At 49.2% G+C, this 14,573-nt stretch overlaps 1 protein-coding gene across 3 annotated transcripts; it reads left to right on the top strand.

Annotated features, from left to right (window-relative positions):
• The first annotated feature begins 7,963 nt into the window (after positions 1–7,963).
• On the top strand, positions 7,964–13,415 carry LOC122938911 (translation initiation factor IF-2-like). 3 transcript variants are annotated; one of them, XM_044294782.1, is made up of 3 exons: positions 7,964–8,943; positions 11,416–11,496; positions 12,373–13,415. In XM_044294782.1, the coding sequence occupies exons 1-3, from the start codon at positions 8,049–8,051 to the stop codon at positions 12,966–12,968; spliced, it is 1,572 nt and encodes a 523-aa protein (XP_044150717.1). In that variant the 5' UTR covers positions 7,964–8,048; the 3' UTR covers positions 12,969–13,415. The 3 variants fall into 3 exon arrangements, with proteins under 3 accessions (XP_044150717.1, XP_044150718.1, XP_044150716.1); XM_044294783.1 differs by lacking the exon at positions 11,416–11,496 and having other exon boundaries at positions 7,965–8,943; XM_044294781.1 differs by lacking the exon at positions 7,964–8,943 and having other exon boundaries at positions 8,993–11,496; positions 12,373–13,412.
• Positions 13,416–14,573: the final 1,158 nt, after the last annotated feature.

Below are 14,573 nucleotides of genomic sequence, written 5' to 3'. Positions count from 1 at the left end.
ATTAAAATAATTGCATTTATTTAGTCTTGAGAAGAGACGTCTAAGGGAGGACATGATTAACCTATACAAATATATAAATGGGCCGTACAAAAAATACGGTGAAAAGCTGTTCCATGTAAAATGCGCTCAAAAGACAAAAGGGCACTGCCTTCGACTGGAGAAGAAACAGTTCAGTCCCCAGAAGCATCAAAGCTTCTTTACTGTAAGAACTGTGAATCTGTGGGATAGACTTCTTCAGGACATGGTCACAGCAGGAACAGTGGACAGTTTTAAAAAGGGTTTAGATGAATTCTTAAAAGTAAACAACATTAATGCTGAAAATGTGTAGAAATCTTAGTTTCATTTCCTTCTGGGATTCACGTCCCCAACCTATCCCTTGGTTGAACTTGATGGACTTATGTCTTTTTTTCAACCGTATCAACTATGTAACTATGTAGGTACTATAATACTGCCTCCTTTGTACAGGAATATAACTACTATAATACTGCTCCTATGTACAAGAATATAACTAATAAAATACTATCTCCTATGTACAAGAATATAACTACTATAATACTGCCTTCTATGTACAAGAATATAACTACTATAATACTGCCTTCTATGTACAAGAATATAACTACTATAATACTGCCTCCTATGTATTGCTATATAATACTGCTCCTATGTACAAGAATATAACTACTATGATATTGCCTCCTATGTACAAGAATATAACTACTATAATACTGCCTCCTATGTACAAGAATATAACTACTATAATACTGCCTTCTATGTACAAGAGTATAACTACTATAATACTGCTCCTATGTACAAGAATATAACGACTATAAACTGCCTATGTACAAGAATATAACTGCTATAATACTGCTCCTATGTACAAGAATATAACTAGTATAATAGTGCCCCCTATATACAAGAATATAACTACTATAATACTGCTCCTATGTACAAGACTATAACTGCTATAATACTGCTCCCATGTACAAGAATATAACTGTTATAGGGGGGACGGAGCCTGGCTGTGTAGCTGAATGGCTGCTGGTTTGTGAGCTCCTCAACCTTGCTGGTGTTTCAACCCCTTTTTTAATCTTAAAACATCGCACAGATGGGCAAAGTGGGGAGAGATCGATCCAAAGATCAACCAGAACCCACCCCGGTTCGGTCCAGGCAACCAGATATGGACTAATTCCTGAAGAAACAGACAAAACTTCGGCCTGCTGAGACTCCCAAGATGGCGCCGAATGCAGCCTAGCTTTCCGTCATGGAGGACTACTCCGGTGCTGGCAGCGCTTCTGATGCCTCTACCTGTAAGTCCCGCAGAAGAGGGGGTACCTTCTCCAAGGAAGAGCTTCTCGAGGTGCTGAACTCAGCCTTGGCCCCTATCGCGAATGATCTGTCTGACATTAAAGAAGAACTCCGCAATATGGTGCACCGAGTAGTGCAGCTCGAAAATTCGCAAGACGCCGCCATTAAGCACGAAGAAAAAAACTACAATGCGATCCTGGCGCATGCCGACCTGCTCAATGATGCGCTTCTGTGAACAGAAGATCAAGAAAATCCCAATCGCAGAAGGAATCTGAGGATTCGAGGCCTGCCGGAATCGGTCGCATCTGAAGCGCTGAATAAAGTTGCGCAATAAATATTCGTACATTTACTAGGCCCGGAAAGGGCTGCGAAAAATCACAATCGTGTGTATTCACCGCGCATTAAGGCCTAAACCTAAGGCCGCTGACCCACCTCGTGACATCATTTGTGGTCTCCTCAGTTATGTCAACATGGCCGCACTTATGAAGGCAAGTAGAGAAGTGGACCAACTTTCACATGAAGGTGTGTCCATCCTGTTTTTCCTGGCTCCGTCCACCTTGGAAAAAAGGCGCCTACTCCACCCGGTACTTGAAGCCCTGAAATCCTCAGCCACCCCGTTCCGGTGGCTATTTCCTTTTGGCCTCGCTGTCATGAAAAACGGGAGACAGATAACTATCCGTTCACCAGCGGATTTAAAAGCAGCGTGGGATCATCTGGGACTTAACCCCATTGAGATTCCCTCGTGGATGCCGGCAGACCTGGAGGAACCACCGTTCCAACCTCCCCGGTCAGAAGAATGGTGCCCTGTCTCAACAAGAAAAGCGACCAAGCTCAAAAATGACAGATTGCTCTCTGCAAAGACCTGAACTCTCAGCCTTCACTGCGGTCCGTGAGACCCATTTTGCATCTGTTTCGCTCGATCAGAGCCCTACTTTTTCTGGCCTGTATAATTGAGTGCCTTGCTGAAACCCTGCAAGCACCTGTTCGCCTCTGGGCCGAAAAGAAAAGAAACCTAGGTTCTGGAGCCTGCTGCTGTATTGCCTGATTTTTATCTTTGTGTTCCATGGTTGTATTACTTATTGCTGTTGCTTTGCCCACTTCCCATCCTAATTAGCTGGGGTTAACCCGGCTCTCATCTTTCTGATCCTTCCCTACCCTGATGGCCGATCAGTGGCCCTCATTAGCTCTACGGGACCCCCCACCTGATAGACCCCAGTTGGTTGCCGTGATGAAAAAGGGTCTTTCTCGAGTCAGGTGCTCAGTGGAGCTTTAGTTTTCAGTTCTGTATCTGCTCTTGCCTTTCCTCCCTTTTGTGTCTTTTCTCCTTCCCCTACAAGAGATGTCGTCCAAAGACCACTTAGAAGTCATGCTTTACTCTCACATTTTAGAATGGCGTCCGTGATATCTTCTCTCAATGTCCGGGGGCTGAACGAGCCTTGCAAGAGATCCCAGGTTCTAGCTCTCTTACAGAGGGACAAGGTGTCGATTGCCTACTTTCAGGAAACCCATTTTTGTAAGGGTAAGATTCCTACCTTGCCTCCCAAAAGGTTTTCTCAATGGTTCCATAGCACCTATAGCTCGGCTAGCAGGGGTGTCAGCATAGCGATTCACAAACAACTCCCATTTAAGCATTCTGCTATCTCCTCAGACCCTGAGGGTCTCTATTTGTGAAGGGTACTATTGTTGACACTCCAGTTACTCTAGAAAATATCTATGCGCCTAACCGGGGTCAAGTAGCTTGGCTCGTTCAGACCCTTCGCCCAATTAGCCTCCTTTAGAGAGAGCATGGTGATTTTAGGGGGCGATTTCAATGTTGCCCTGGAGCCGGCCTTAGACTCCTCTAACAAGAAGTCAGCTATCACGCACACACATCTACGACGCCTAAAACTTGCTCTGCAGAAGCTTGGTTTTTCCAAACGTGTGGTGCACCATGAACCCCTCTGGCAGGGATTTTACCTTTTATTCTAATGCTAAATCCTCCTACCACAGACTGGATTATCTTTTCCTCTCTAACACATTTATCAATAGGGTCACCCTGGCCAAAATAGGGAATATTACCCTATCTGATCATGCCCCCATCTTTTTAAACATTTCCCTGCAAGACCTCCCAAAGAAGGAATGGAATTGGCGCATCAATGATATTATCATTTTAGACCCATCCCATGCCTCTAAGTTGTCCTCTTCACTAAACGATTTTTTCAGGCACAACACCCCTGATCCTTCTGCCCACTCCCCGTTCATAATTTGGGAAACCCATAAAGCAGTCATAAGGGGAGAACTAATTGCCCTAGGAGCTTACCTAAAAAAACAACGTTCGCGGGCCATGACTATGCTGCTTTCTCGCATAGAAACCCTTGAACTAACTCACAAACAATCCAAAGCCCTTGATTGTGCAACTGAGCTCTCAGAAGCTCGAGTAAAGCTTAAAACATTGCTGAGTGTCACCTCAGCTAAACTCCTCCTGCGCTCCGTGCCTACGCCCATGGGGATAAGGGGAACAGGTTGATGTCAGCCTTAGTTAAAAAACAACGTACTGACTTCTTCATTGAAGCTGTCAAAGATGTTGGAGGTACACTGCACAAATCTACCCCTGAATTAGCGAAAGCCTTTTGTGCTTTCTACAAAAAGCTTTACAACTTAGCACCTACTGGCCAATCCACGCCAGACCACATCGCAGAAGCAACTGAAAAATTCCTCTCTTCCCTTCAGCTACCTTCCATCACCCCCTCGCAGTCATCCCAGCTGTTGGCCCCAATTACTAAATCTGAAATACTTTAAAAGTCCTCTCTTCTATCCCATCCGGAAAGAGTCCAGGCCCCAACGGCTTTTCTATATCCTATTACAAAACCTCTGCTCCCAACTGGAACGTGACATACTTACCTATAAAGAAAAGTTAGTCTTATGGGGTTTGCGTACATGCACGGCTAATAATAAGTTCCCATCTCCCATATGGAAGGGCCTACTAGTAGAGTGGGCCAAACTGTATCGATCTCTAGATCTTCAATTCCCTAACCCACATCTACCCTTGCACCTCCTTCAGTTTCATATACATTCCACCACCCTTGAGCCATCTGAGATATGGCCCCTCCTATCAGACCTCACTCTACAGGATATTACTTCTGAGACTGGTGATTTAGATTGGGGTAAGATCTTCGACCTTACAAAGGTCAAAGCGGCCTCATTTCTAGCTACTATGCCCTTTCGGAAGGATTTAGCACTTCTCGAAAACCTTCTCTGACCTACTTATGAGCCTTCTTGGCTGGAGAAAAAGCTCTCCTCAACTCGCCTCCCGTCTCTAAGCCCCTTTCTACGATTTATAAGGAGCTGCTCTATTCCGAACCCCCAGATTTACAGTTTCTGAAGGCCTGGGAGAAAGAGCTCTCAGTAACTCTATCTGAGCCTGACAAAGCTTTTATTCTAACACACTCCCATGGATTTAACCACTGCATCAAGATCCAGGATAATTCCTACAAATTACTGACAAGATGGTATAAGACGCCGGAGTGCCTTCATAGGCTCAATCCTGATATCTCAGAGCTGTACTGGAGGTGCGAAACAGAGGTTGGCTCGCTCTCCCATATATAGTGGCATTGCAGTAAAATCCGCTCTTTCTGGTCCCAGGTAGAAAATATGATGAACTGGATTTGTGATACCCAAGTTCAGCTAGGCGCTAAACTGATTTTGCTCTGGTGCCCTAATGGTTCTTTGACTCCCTCTAAATCCAATCTCCCGATCATGCTTCTCACCGCGGCCCGCTTAATGATTCCCCTTCTTTGGAGGAATGACTCCCCTCCCTCTATTTTGGCATGGATTGAGAGAACAGACCAAATATTTAGATTGGTAAACTCACTCCAGACCTCAGTTCCTGAAATTATGGTTCCCCTGGAAGCAATTCCGAAATTTTTAGATCCTCGTGAGAAACAACATTCTACATCCCCCTCCCAACTAACCCCCCCCCTTTGTTCTTCACCTTGTCTACCCCCCTACTGTTACTCATGTTGACACATGTTTTCTCATAATACAATGAGATTGATGTCATTATCTGTGACTGATTTAAATTTGAATTGTGTTGCCAGCTGCGACTGGCTTCTTGAGATAACATGTTTTGTCATTGCTGACAACTTGCCTCTTAATAAAAAGAGATTTGGTTAAGAATATAACTGCTATAATACTTCCCCTATGTACAAAAATATAACTACTATAATACTGCTCCTATGTACAAGAATATAGCTACTATAATACTGCTCCTATGTACAAGTATATAACTACTATAATACTGCCTCCTATGTACAAGAATATAGCTACTATAATACTGCTCCTATGTACAAGAATATAACTACTATAATACTGCCTCCTATGTACAAGAATATAACTACTATAATACTGCTCCTATGAACAAGAATATAACTACTATAATACTGCCTCCTATCTACAAGAATATAACTACTATAATACAGCCCCTATGTACAAGAATATAACTACTATAGGGGGGCGGAGCTTGACCTTGGAGCCGAATGGCTGCTTGTTCCTGAGCTCCTCTCCCTGGCAGCTATTATAACCCCTTTTATTAGCTATTTACTCGGTGCCAATGGGGAAACCAGGCAAGGACCGTCACCCTGAGATACCAGAGCCGACTGGGGCCCGTTCCAGGCAACCGGAGATGGACAAATACCTCAAGAAGCAGTCCAGGACTCCCGCTACTGAAGCGTCCAAGATGGAGCGGCAGCTCTCTGAAGCAGAGGAAGACTCTGAGGCGGGAAGCGCCTCTGATGTTTCCGATCGCAGACCACTGCGAAAAAGCTCCTCACTCACCAAAGCAGTCCTCAGGGACATCCTGGAGTCTGCCCTTGCACCTCTTAAAAAGGACTTGGAGGAGATAAAAGGAGACCTGCGACAGATTGGGAATCGTGTGGAGTCCCTGGAGCTAGCACAGGAAGCCATCCTGGTGCATGAGGGTAAGACCAGCGCAGCCCTGCAAACCACGCATAGAAGATCAGGAGAACCGGAGCCGGCGGCGAAATATTCGCATCCGCGGCTTACCCGAAAATATTGCGATTGAAGCGCTTCATTCAGTCGCATGCAAAATTTTCTCCTCCCTGCTGGGAGCTGAAAGAGCAGCTCCGATTGTGATCGAGCGCATTCACAGGGCCTTAAGGCCCAAGCCGAAACCTGGTGGGCCGCCGCGGGATGTAGTATGCGGCATCCTAAGCTATGTGGACACTGCTGCACTGCTCAAGGCGGGAAGTGAGGCCGACCGCATCATGTATTGTGAGACCCCAGTCCTTTTCTTCCAGGACCTGGCCCCCTCCACCTTAGCCAAACGGCGCATCGTGAAGCCGCTCCTAGAGGCCCTTAAAGCCACAGCTACGCCATTCCGGTGGCTCTACCCCTTCGGTTTGGCCATCTTGAAAAATGGGAGGCAGTATACGGTGCGGACCCCGGGAGACCTGAAAGCTATTTGGGGCCCTCTTGGGATTGCACCCATCACAGTTCCCTCGTGGATGCCGGCTGATCAAGGGGATCCCCTGCCCTCCCCTCCAGGTGTAGATTCGTGGCAGCAAGTATCGCCATCCAGAGCTGGGAAACAAGGAAAAAGCCGGTCGCAGGCACCTGATACGTGACTTTGTTCCGGGAGACGCTGAAGTCGCTTATGCTTACTCTCCACTGATCACAGAAGAAATGCACCAAACGGATATGCCACTGACTATACTGGCTAGTCATAAATGCAGATATTAAAAGCTGAGACTTTCGCCAATATATTCCTGTCAGGAAGATATCGGAGCCCACATGCACCACGTCACGGCTCTCAGCATAGCAAGGGGTCCTATCACTACGCTACCTATGGTGTGAACAAGGTCTGAAGGTGATGTAATCCAGCTCACAGCCAGGCTTCCACACAACCGCCTAGCAGAACAACCAGTGCAGTGTGAACAAAGCCAGACTTTAAGCCACACCCATACCAGACCATGTGATGGAGGCTACCAGGTGCAAAGAGTGTTTAAATGCCAGGTAAAGGCACATACACTACATATAAAACAAGACAAAAACACAGAAATATAGTGGCAAATCTGGGGGAGCTGCTCAACCCCTAACACTATAGCGTGTTTTTCATTGGGGGAGCAGTCCCACCGCATGTGGACCGCAGCAAACGACTATCCCCAGCAAAAAATATTTTGCATACGGTGGAGGATGTCGGTGCGGTCCACATGCACCACAAAGGTTTTTGTGTAGGATGCCTTTGTGGTGCATGTGGACCGCACCGACATCCTCCACCGTATGCAAAATATTTTTTGCTGGGGATAGTCGTTTGCTGCGGTCCACATGCGGTGGGACTGCTCCCCCAATGAAAAACACGCTATAGTGTTAGGGGTTGAGCAGCTCCCCCAGATTTGCCACTATATTTCTGTGTTTTTGTCTTGTTTTATATGTAGTGTATGTGCCTTTACCTGGCATTTAAACACTCTCCTTTGCACCTGGTAGCCTCCATCACATGGTCTGGTATGGGTGTGGCTTAAAGTCAGTGAGGCCGTACGAAGCGGCACGCTTCAGGGGAGGCCGGCATGAGGGGTTTTGTGAGCAAGGGTCAGGGAAGGTAAGGGTTAAGTGGATGAGTGCAGGGAAAGGGGGGAGGAGCTAGGAAGGGGCGGGAAGCGGCAGGCTGTAGTAGTGGTGAGGCAGGTCAGCGCCCGCCATTTTAGGAGCAGAGAGGCAGCATCTTCTGAACGGCAGCATCAGAGACAGCAATGGCAGAAGCTGTGGAGGTGATGCTGCGGCGCTTGAGGGAAGCAGCGGACACCAGGGGCAGCGACTGGCTGGAGGAGCAGGTGACTGCATTGCTAAGGGGGGCGGAGGTGGGTACGTCTGGCCCTACTCCAGCAGCTACACGGTCGCGGCGGGCACGGCCGCCGGCGCGCCTGAGCCCTGATTTACCCCCCCGGGTCCGGCGCCGTGTCAGGAGCCCCACAAGGGACCCTCCACGCCGGGAGCATTCTAAGGCTACTGCGGCCTCCCGGCGTGGGAGGAATCCATATGTCCGGCGGGACCCTCCAGAGGCTGTGGGGCCTCCCCCTCAGCCCACCACTTCAGCTACAAGGGAGTCAGGACCTGGTTCTGCAGGATCCCCTCCTGTCCCCAGGAGTGGGAGGCCTGCTCAGCGTGGGAGAGGTAGTGGCAGCAGAGGCAGCAGCGGGGCTGCGCGGTCGGCCAGGGCGGCCCGGCGCAGGCTCTTACAGGATGGGCCCCTTTCAGTGGCACACGAGGCTGCGCCTGTAGGTGCCGGGGACGGGCGCAGGCCTCGCCATGATGCGCTTCTTTCAGAGGAGGAGGACGAGGCTGTTCTGGACGGCTCCCCGCCCCAGAGCAGGCCTCTTGGGCATGAAGACAGGCGCGCAGATGCTTATATGGAGGACAGGGAGTTGCGCAGGCCATTTCCTGAGGGCGGACAGTTTGCTACTGGTCCTGACACCGTTGAAGACAGAGGGCGTCCCAGAGCCATTCCTAACGCACCCAGCAGTGATCCGGCTGGGGTGCTGCCGGCGAACAGCGCAAGTACCCACCAGAGGAACGTCGCGGATCCAGGAGTCGTACGTCAGGAATCAGGACCTGCGGCTGCCGGGTTCACAGCACCCGGGCAGCTAGGTGAGACATCACTGGGAACACTGTTATCTCTATTTAATGTGGCGCCTGGGGCGGGTGGGAGCAATAGTGCTATTATCGGTGGTTTGGGGCGCTTGCTGTGTGGTTTAGCTGGAGTTAGTCAGGATAGGGGGGCAATGGGGGCTACCCCCTTAGCAGCGTGGGGGTTGGGGGCAGAAAATAGCAATGTACCGGCGACCCCTAACAATAGTAATGTAGCAGTGGCCAATAGCACAGGTGTAGCCGAATCAGTGTCAGTGCAGACGCAGGCGGGAGGTGAGGAGGATAGGCCCAGATTAGATGACGCCGCGAAAGGGGAGGTGTATGTCTGCTTTGAGGGTCCCCTGGGAGCGCATTTGAAAACGGAGGTGCGTGAGAAAATTTGGAAGGGGGAGTATATAGAAATTTTTTCGCTGCTTCCGTTGGAGCGGTTCAACCTTGATGTGGTAAAAAAGGACGGAGTAAGAAAGGAGGATGATGATAAGCGTCGCTATCGCCTTATCCCTAGGTCTTTTAGTAATTGGCTGCAGGCCTTTGCTATTTTAGCAAGTGTGATTGGGGAGAAGAGTCCGGAATGCTGTTCCCCTTTATTTTGCTATCTGGATGCTATTGGGGAGGCCTATAGAGTGTATGGGGGTTCCGGGTGGTTACGGTATGACGAGCAGTTTCGTCAGAGGAAAGCGGTCCGTCCTAATATGAGATGGGACCATAAGGACATTGCTTTATGGATGAGGGTGACAGCGCCAGGTAGGAGTGGTCAGTCCTTTCGGAGTGAGTCAGGGGTTGGGGTACAGCAAGGTACAGGGCCGCCCCCAGTTGGAAGAGGATACTGCTTCCTTTTCAATGAGGGAAGTTGCAAATTCGGCCAAAAATGCAAATTTAGGCACGAATGTTCCGTGTGTGGCGGGGGCCATGGGGCTAGCAGATGTTTTAGAGGGGGTAGGCAAAGGGGAGGGGATAGTTTTGCAAAAGGGGCAGACCCCAGTGCGAGTGGAAAGGATGGTGGGGCATCTAAATAGATATCCGAACCAGGAGTTAGCTGGATTTTTGTATTCGGGGTTTAAGTTCGGTTTTCATATACCTTCGCACCCGTTACCAGTCTTAGAGAAGCGGAAGAATTTGCGCTCGGCATTGCAGTTCCCGGACATAGTGACAGGAAAGTTAGCTAAAGAGGTTTCCCTAGGGAGGATGGATGGGCCGTTTGTTACATCACCCATCAGTAACTTGCGAGTTTCCCCTTTGGGTTTGATCCCTAAGAAGGAGCCTAATAAATTTAGGCTCATCCACCATTTATCATTCCCTAAGGGTGCGTCGGTCAATGAGGGCATTGACCCGGAACTTTGTTCTGTGGTTTATGCTTCCTTTGATGCGGCTGTGGAATGGGTAAGGAAGCTGGGTCCGGGTACCCTGTTGGCAAAATGTGACATTGAAGCGGCATTTCGGTTGTTGCCAGTTCACCCGGATAGTTTGTATTTACTGGGTTGTTTTTGGAATGGCGCTTATTTTGTGGATAGGTGTTTGCCAATGGGCTGTTCAATATCGTGTGCATATTTTGAGCGTTTCAGTTCTTTTCTGGAGTGGGTGGTGGTTCAGGAATCAGGTTGTCACTCTGTCATTCATTATTTGGATGATTTCCTGTGTTTGGGGCCGGGGGGATCTAGGGTTTGTTCGTTGTTGTTATCCACATTACAGTCTGTTTTTGAGGGTTTCGGAGTCCCGTTAGCAGTAGGCAAAACGGTGGGGCCGGCTACTGAGCTAAGCTTTTTGGGTATCGTCATCGATACACAGCGGATGGAGTGTAGGCTACCAGTAGACAAAGTGTCAGAGTTAAGAACAGGGGTGGCGGCGGCATTGAGAGCAAAGAAGATTCGTCTGCGGGACCTGCAGTCTTTGTTGGGCAAATTGAACTTTGCATGCAGAATCCTACCAATGGGCCGCATTTTTAGTAGGAGGTTGGCTTCGGCGACAGGAGGGGTGGTGTCTCCTCACCATTTTATTAGACTAGGCAGTGAGTTGAAAGGGGATTTGAAAGTTTGGGATTCCTTTTTAAAACAGTTTAATGGCAGAGCATTAGTTATGGGGGGGGTGGTTGATGCGTTTGATTTCGAATTGTTTACGGATGCTGCGGGTGGAGCGGGTTTTGGGGCGTACTGTGAAGGGCAGTGGTGTGCGGGTCGGTGGCCTGAGTCCTGGGTACGAAACGGGTGGGTAAGAAACGTGGCATTGTTGGAACTCTTCCCCATTGTGTTGGCAGTCACGCTCTGGGGGGAGAAGTTTCGGCACAAGAAGGTTCGTTTCCATTGTGACAACTTGGGAGTTGTGCAAGCCATCAACAGTGTAACGGCCTCTTCCCCCCCAGTTATTTGCCTGTTGCAGCAGTTGGTTCTCCGGTGCTTGTCCCTTAATGCTTGGGTGTTTGCAGTGCATGTGCCTGGTTCCTCTAACTGTATAGCTGACGCACTTTCTCGTTTTCAGTGGGAGCGGTTTCGCCAGCTGGCCCCGGAGGCGAGTCAGGTCGGATTGGTGTGTCCAGAGTCGTTGTGGGAGATCCTGGAGGTACCGTAGCTTGTCTGTTGCAGGCATCATTGAGTGAAGGCACGTGGAGGATGTACGATAGGGCTTGGAGTAGGTGGCAGCAGTGGTGTAATGACCTGGGGGTCGAGGTACTGGACGGGGAAATTCCGTTGTTACTGTTCATTGGCCACGTGAAGGATCTGGGTTGGTCGGTTGCCAAGATCAATGGTTGCATGGCGGGCTTGGCCTTCGGATTCAAGTTGCGGAATTCCCCGGACATTACTAAGTCCTTTTTGGTCCGTCAAATTTTGAAGGGTTATAGAAGGTTTCAGCGTGTCAAAGATTCCCGCCTACCGGTGTCCTTTTCGTTATTGTTACAGTTAGGGGAGCAGGTAGCTGGAGTGTGTCGCTCGGCTTGGGAGGTGAGCTTATTTAGACTAGCCTTTGCTCTGGCTTTTTTCGGAGCCTTTCGTTTAGGGGAGTTAGTGTGTGCAAGTGTGCGGCGGGAAGGGGGTCTGAGGAGCGAGGATGTAACGTTATATGACGACAGGGTGGTGATTTATCTGAGATTTTCAAAGACGGATCAGGAGGGGAGGGGTCATTTAGTCTCATTGTTTGAGGTGCCGGGATGTCTATTGTGTCCAGTACGGTGTTTGCGGGATTTTCAAGCAAGGGCAGGGGTCGCGGCAGGCCCGGTTCTCAGACACGAGGATGGCTCCTTTTTATCGGAATGGACTCTGGCAAGTTTACGGGTCATTCCTTCAGGATAGGTGCTGCCACGGAGGCTGCTCGCTTGGGGGTGCGAGATGAAGTGATTAAGCGTATTGGGAGGTGGGAGTCGGAGCGTTTTCGGCTGTATGTGCGTTTAGGGGCAGTTTAAGGCTGTGTCTAACCAAGTTTGTCTCGTTCTTTTTTCAGGTGGTGCCCCGTTATTAGTTTGGATCCTGGGCCATTCGTTCGTGTTCTGGGGGGCATTACGAGCGGATGTTCGGCAGAATGGGCGGCAGCTGGGGTTTGATCGGGGGACAGCCATAGTGAGATGGATCGGACGCAGAGGTATGGCGTGGGGTAGTGTTTTGCAGGAGGTTCATCGGCAAGCCAGGTTAGATAGAGTCCCGGATATCTTGGTGTTGCATGTTGGGGGAAATGACCTAGGGGTCCGACCTTGCAGAGAGTTGATCAGGGATATTCGTTTTGATTTTTTGCGTTTGTGGTCCCTCTTCCCGTCAGTTGTCACTGTGTGGTCGGACATTGTCCCCAGGAAGGTCTGGAGGGAGGCGAGATCGGTTGAAAGGCTGAATAAGGCTAGGATTAAGCTGAACAGGGTGATTGGGCGGTTCTGTGCCAAACATGGGGCGGTGGTGGTGAGGCACCCCGAGTTGGAAGCAGGAACAGGAGGTTTTTGGAGACAGGATGGAGTCCACCTCAATGCGGTGGGCATTGATTTGTGGTCACTGGACTTACAGGGAGGTATCAAAACAGCCATCCGGGTGTGGCGGAACGCGCGAGCTTAAGGGCTGTCAAGCTGCGCGTTGTTGGCGGGGGGAGGTCATAGAAGCTGGGGCTACTGGATGGTAACGGTGAATGAGAGGGCCTCAATGGTGGGGCTGGACTCTCAGAGTTGGGGCACCTGGTTGGCTTGGTATGGCGTCCGTCAGTTGGTGTCCCCGAGCTTGTGGTACGCGGCTGGGGGCAAGATGGAATTGCCGTGGTGGTTTGTGGTCGTTTAAGGTGCAGTTAGGCGGCTTCTAGGACCTCCCTCGTCAGTTAGACATGTATATATTTATATATATATGTCATTGTTATATCAAGTGTTATGTTTATTCATGTTATTTATATTATTTAATAAAAGACGGCTGCTGTGGCCGATTTAATCCAAGCAGTGGCTGTGTGTGGTTATTGGGAGAGGAAAAGGGGAAGGTTAGTTAGCTAAATGATGGGGTAGTGGACGCGAGCGTAGCCAATAACCCTACTCATGGCTTTGTTCACACTGCACTGGTTGTTCTGCTAGGCGGTTGTGTGGAAGCCTGGCTGTGAGCTGGATTACATCACCTTCAGACCTTGTTCACACCATAGGTAGCGTAGTGATAGGACCCCTTGCTATGCTGAGAGCCGTGACGTGGTGCATGTGGGCTCCGATATCTTCCTGACAGGAATATATTGGCGAAAGTCTCAGCTTTTAATATCTGCATTTATGACTAGCCAGTATAGTCAGTGACATATCCGTTTGGTGCATTTCTTCTGTGATTTATGATTATATGTTCATCCGCACAATGCTCCATTTTTTGTGTAGGATGCCTTTGTGGTGCATGTGGACCGCGCCGACATCCTCCACCGTATGCAAAATATTTTTTGCTGGGGATAGTCGTTTGCTGCGGTCCACATGCGGTGGGACTGCTCCCCCAATGAAAAACACGCTATAGTGTTAGGGGTTGAGCAGCTCCCCCAGATTTGCCACTATATTTCTGTGTTTTTGTCTTGTTTTATATGTAGTGTATGTGCCTTTACCTGGCATTTAAACACTCTCCTTTGCACCTGGTAGCCTCCATCACATGGTCTGATATGGGTGTGGCTTACAGTCTGGCTTTGTTCACATTGCACTAGTTGTCCTGCTAGGCGGTTGTGTGGAAGCTTGGCTGTGAGCTGGATTACATCACCTTCAGACCGTGTTCACACCATAGGTAGCGTAGTGATAGGACCCCTTGCTATGCTGAGAGCCGTGACGTGGTGCATGTGGGCTCCGATATCTTCCTGACAGGAATATATTGGCGAAAGTCTCAGCTTTTAATATCTGCATTTATGACTAGCCAGTATAGTCAGTGGCATATCCGTTTGGTGCATTTCTTCTGTGATTTATGATTATATGTTCATCCGCACAATGCTCCATTTTTTGTGTAGGATGCCTTTGTGGTGCATGTGGACCGCACCGACATCCTCCACCGTATGCAAAATATTTTTTGCTGGGGATAGTCGTTTGCTGCGGTCCACATGCGGTGGGACTGCTCCCCCAATGAAAAACACGCCACAGTGTTAGGGGTTGAGCAGCTCCCCCAGATTTGCCACTATATTTCTGTGTTTTTGTCTTACTCTCCACTGAGTTCAATGTTCTGGGACTTTGC

The sequence above is a fragment of the Bufo gargarizans genome, chromosome 5 (assembly GCF_014858855.1).
Source record: "Bufo gargarizans isolate SCDJY-AF-19 chromosome 5, ASM1485885v1, whole genome shotgun sequence".
NCBI classification, from domain to species: domain Eukaryota; kingdom Metazoa; phylum Chordata; class Amphibia; order Anura; family Bufonidae; genus Bufo; species Bufo gargarizans.
The sequence above is the reverse complement of the archived record's forward strand: the minus strand, read 5'-3'. Positions and strand labels throughout refer to the sequence as shown.

Bases quoted from the DNA above. Each gene is read 5' to 3' on its own strand.
- LOC122938911 (XM_044294781.1), top strand. From the start codon at position 9,784: ATGAGGGAAGTTGCAAATTCGGCCAAAAATGCAAATTTAGGCACGAAT.